General features: G+C 56.8%; 1 protein-coding gene across 1 annotated transcript; it reads left to right on the plus strand.

Annotated features, from left to right (window-relative positions):
• Positions 1 to 663: 663 nt before the first annotated feature.
• Positions 664 to 4,290, plus strand: AOC1 (amine oxidase copper containing 1; the record flags this gene model as incomplete). Its single annotated transcript, XM_081038661.1, has 4 exons — positions 664 to 2,245; positions 3,096 to 3,381; positions 3,701 to 3,833; positions 4,021 to 4,290. 4 exons carry the CDS (start codon positions 664 to 666, stop codon positions 4,288 to 4,290), a joined length of 2,271 nt encoding a protein of 756 aa, XP_080894787.1.
• Between the last annotated feature and the right edge of the window lie 374 nt (positions 4,291 to 4,664).

The following is a 4,664-nucleotide window of genomic DNA, read 5'->3' on the forward strand; positions in this document are numbered from 1 at the left end:
AGTTCAACAAAACGGATGATGGTATTTTAGGGTATTATTTTGTATAAGGATAACGTGATTGATTTCTCGAGTTACACTTTTAACTCATAAGCATAAACAAAAGAATTAAAAACACATATATATGAATTAATGCTACCCATGTATAATGCGCATCCTTATTTTTCACTCACAAATTTGAGCCAAAAAGTGCTCATTATACACAGCAAAATATGGTAACTACCCCCCATGGCCTGCCTAGTTAGGGATCTACGATTTATTACAGGGCCCCTTTTTCGTCCACACCCAGGACACAAGAAGTGCTCTGTGGCATTTGGAACGGTGCTGTGAGTGACAGGCCCTGGCTGAGTAACCTAAAGTGCAGAGGTAAGAGCCGTGCTGAGATAATGCACTGACAAGGGGAAAACGGGGAGTTGATATTGGTAAGAAAATCCACAGGACTGCAAGAGGCTCACAGACAAGCAAGGAGAGCGCAGATTAACACGGATGGGACAGCGCTGGGAACGTCATGGGTCTCCAGCTGCCCCAGGAAGGAGGGGTGGACCAAGTGAGGAAGCTGGGTCTGTAGAAAAACCACGGGGCCACAAGACATGGCAGTCCCAGCTTGGCGGAAGTCCATGTGTTCCCATAAAACAACTCAGTTCATCTCCTTTGTGTTCCAGAGCGATGGGGAGAGAGACCCTGGCCCTTGGCTGGGCAGTGGCTGCCGCCCTGATGCTACAGGCGTTGGCCATGGCTGAGCATTCCCCATGGACCCCACACAGCAAGGCCAGTGTGTTCGCAGACCTGAGTGCCCACGAGCTGAAGGCTGTGCGAAGCTTCCTCTGGTCCCGGAAGGAGCTTAGGCTGGAGTCCTCCAGAGCGTTGACCATCGCCAAGAACTCTGTGTTCCTCATTGAGATGTTGCTGCCCAAGAAGCAACAGGTGCTGAAATTTCTGGACAACCGTCAAAGGCGTCCCATTCGGGAGGCACGTGTCATCATCTTCTTCGGAGCCCAGGAGCATCCCAATATCACCGAGTTTGCTGTGGGGCCCCTGCCACAGCCCCACTACATGCGCGAGCTGCCCCCCAGGCCTGGGCACCGGGCCTCCTGGGCCTCCCGTCCCATCACCTCCGTGGAGTATGGCCTGCTGCACCACGCCCTGCAAGAAGCCACCAAGCCCCTGCACCAATTTTTCCTTGCCACCACAGGTTTCTCCTTCCACAACTGCCACCTTCAATGCCTGACTTTCACAGACGTGGCGCCCCGGGGCTTGGCCTCCGGCGAGCGCCGCAGCTGGTTTATTTTACAGCGCTATGTAGAGGGCTACTTCTTGCACCCCACTGGGCTGGAGCTCCTCTTAGACCACAGCAGCACAAACACCCAGGACTGGACCGTGGAGCAGGTCTGGTACAACGGGAAGTTCTACCGGAGCCCGGAAGAACTGGCACGAAAGTATAAGAATGGAGAGGTGGACGTGGTGGTTCTGGAGGACCCACTACCCAAGGGGAAAGGGGCAGAGAGCATGAAGGATCCACCCGTCTTCTCCTCCTACCAGCCACGCGGAGACTTCCCCAGCCCCATCACGGGGCACGGCCCCCGCCTGGTCCAGCCCCAGGGCCCTGGCTACAAGCTGCAGGGCAACACCGTGCTCTATGGGGGCTGGGGCTTCTCCTTCAGGCTGCGGTCGTCGGGGCTGCAGGTCCTGAACGTGCAGTTTGGGGGGGAGCGCATAGCCTATGAGGTGAGCGTGCAAGAGGCCGTGGCTCTGTACGGCGGCCACACACCCGCGGGCAGTCAGACCAAGTACATCGACGTGGGCTGGGGCTTGGGCACCGTCACTCATGAGTTGGCCCCTGGCATCGACTGCCCGGACACGGCCACCTTCCTGGATGCCCTCCACTACTACGATACTGACGACCCCGTCCACTACCCCCAAGCCCTCTGTCTCTTCGAGATGCCCACGCAGGTGCCTCTCCGACGGCACTTTAATTCCAACTTCAGCGGTGGCTTCAACTTCTATGCAGGGCTCAAGGGCCAGGTGCTGGTGCTGCGAACAACGTCCACAGTCTACAATTATGATTACATTTGGGACTTCATCTTCTACCCTAACGGGGTGATGGAAACCAAGGTGCATGCCACTGGCTACGTCCACGCCACCTTCTACACCCCCGAGGGGCTGCGCTACGGGACCCGCCTGCACACACACCTCATCGGCAACATGCACACTCACTTGATGCATTACCGCGTCGACCTGGACGTGGCAGGTAGGGCTCGTCTGGGAACCACCCTCCTGGCCAAACACGCACGTCTGAGCACTGACGCCACTCTCCGGAGATGGTACTACCCCCCTGGAGCCATAAGGTCAGGAGCCTTTGCCCAGCCTGCTGCTGAAACCTGCAGGGCTGGAATCCTTGTGTCCCTAAAAAGTGGTGAAGGCGAATAGTGCGAGTATCGCCCTGGATGTGGCCGCGTGGACCCTGTCCTTGCCCTGGGGCTGTGTTGACCCCCTAGAGGGAGGTTGGGCAGAAAGGTATGCTCGCTCACTCGGGTCAGGGGAGGGGGAAAAGCCTAGGAATGTAAGAAATGTGCCTGCTGCCTGTGCACTTTGAGGTGAACGCAGTGTCATCCGGGATACTCATTGTGTCTCTTGGATTAATGGTGTCACCATGGCATAGACTCAAGGAAAGGATTTGGCCTGACATCAAATCACACAACAGAACAGGCCCCCAGGACCAGGTAGTGGCTTCCCCAACCTGCTCAGCCGCATTTGCACCCCTGCGCTCAGAGGGCACTAGGGCCAGGCCTCCCCTTCTTTAGGACGGCAGCTGCAGGCCACACGCTTGGGGCACAGGCCTCAAGAGGCACTGCCCAGAGTCACAATAGATCAATCATTGCAGCTGCCATGACTGACACTAAATTGTCTTCTGGCTCCTCTGTCGTTTCTCTTTTCAATCCCTTCCTCCCACCCCAAGCTAGCTCAGTGTGGACCTCCAACATGCCCTTCACCCATGATGGTTTGCTGTTGCATGTGGTCTGGGATGGAGATCCCAGAGCAAAAGGAGTGTGTTTCAGTCTACGGGGTTGATGCTTCTCCATCTCCCTGCCCATCTGCAGGCACCAAGAATAGCTTCCAGACCCTGCGGATGAAGCTAGAAAACATCACCAACCCCTGGAGCCCGACACACCACCTGGTCCAGCCAACTCTAGAGCAGACCAGGTACTTCCGGGAGCGCCAGGCGGCCTTCCCCTTCAGACACACTCTGCCCAAGTACCTGCTCTTCACCAGCCCCAAGAAGAATGCCTGGGGCCACCAGCGCAGCTACCGTCTGCAGATCCACTCCATGGCAGACCAAGTGCTGCCCCCTGGCTTGCAGGAGGAGCGGGCTGTCACCTGGGCCAGGTGAGGAGGCCCTCAGTGTCCCTGTGCTTCCGTATATCTGTGTGTGCGTTTCTGTCTCTGAGACTCTGAGTGTATGTGGGGGTGTGCCCGGGTGTGTGTGTGTGTGTGTTCCACGGTGTGATTCTGTGTTTGGAGAGGGGCAGTAGTGGCCGTTCTGAGCCCCGGAGCCCCAGTTGACAGCCGGTCAGTCTGACTCCCAGGAGATGATCTGGAAAGCAGTGACTCCCCCCATCACTGACCCTGAAGATCTTCCCTGGGAGGGACTGGGAGCCCTGCCGCCCCACAGTGCCCAGACTCACCTGGCTTTTCTGCCCGGCAGGTACCCCCTGGCAGTGACCAAGTACCGGGAGTCTGAGCTGTACAGCAGCAGCTTGTATAACCAGAACGACCCCTGGGACCCGCCTGTGGTCTTTGAGGAGTTTCTTCGCAACAATGAGTACATTGAAGATGAGGTATTGGCCCCGCCTCCTTCCAGCCCCAGCTCAGTCCCAGGACCTGTGCCCAGTGGCGACTTGTTGCTGGGAGAGGAAGCTCAGAGCTCCCCAGACCTGTCCATTCCTTAAAAATGGGGCTCGGGGAGGTTGCCCACCCCTTGTCTCTATGAGCTGCCTCAGCACTGCCCACCCCTCTCTCCCACAGGACTTGGTGGCCTGGGTGACAGTGGGATTTCTGCACATCCCCCACTCAGAAGACATCCCCAACACGACCACTCCAGGAAACTCTGTGGGCTTCCTGCTCCGGCCCTTCAACTTCTTCCCAGAGGACCCATCCCTGGCATCCAGAGACACCGTGATCGTGTGGCCTCGGGACAATGGCCCCAACTATGTCGAGCGCTGGATCCCTGAAGAGGAAGAGAGCTGCTTGATGCCAGCCCCCTTTAGCTACAATGGGACCTACAGGCCTGTGTGAAGTTCCCCTGCCCCCAGCTAACTACCTACAAGTCCTACCTACAAGTCTGAACACCCCCCCACCCACCCAGATAATAAACCCCTCAGGAACTCCAAGCGTTGCTTCTTGTCAGGAAAGCACAGCAGGCAAGGCCACAAACCAGGCCATGCATTGTGAGTCACCCACAGGTGAGAAAGCTCATGGCCTGTCCTCCGTTCACCTTGGTCTACTCCACCCCGGGAAAGACCTCCATTACTAAGGCAGATGACACCCACTGAAATACTAGATTTATCATCAGATCAGTTTTAAAAATCTGAGGCTGACAGCTCCTGCTTGAGAGTCTGTGGGGGAACTCCCCTATGCCACTGATTGGTAAGCAAGCACAGGAAAACGCT

Source organism: Rhinolophus hipposideros (genome assembly GCF_964194185.1).
Source record: "Rhinolophus hipposideros genome assembly, chromosome: 25".
Classification (NCBI taxonomy): Eukaryota; Metazoa; Chordata; class Mammalia; order Chiroptera; family Rhinolophidae; genus Rhinolophus; species Rhinolophus hipposideros.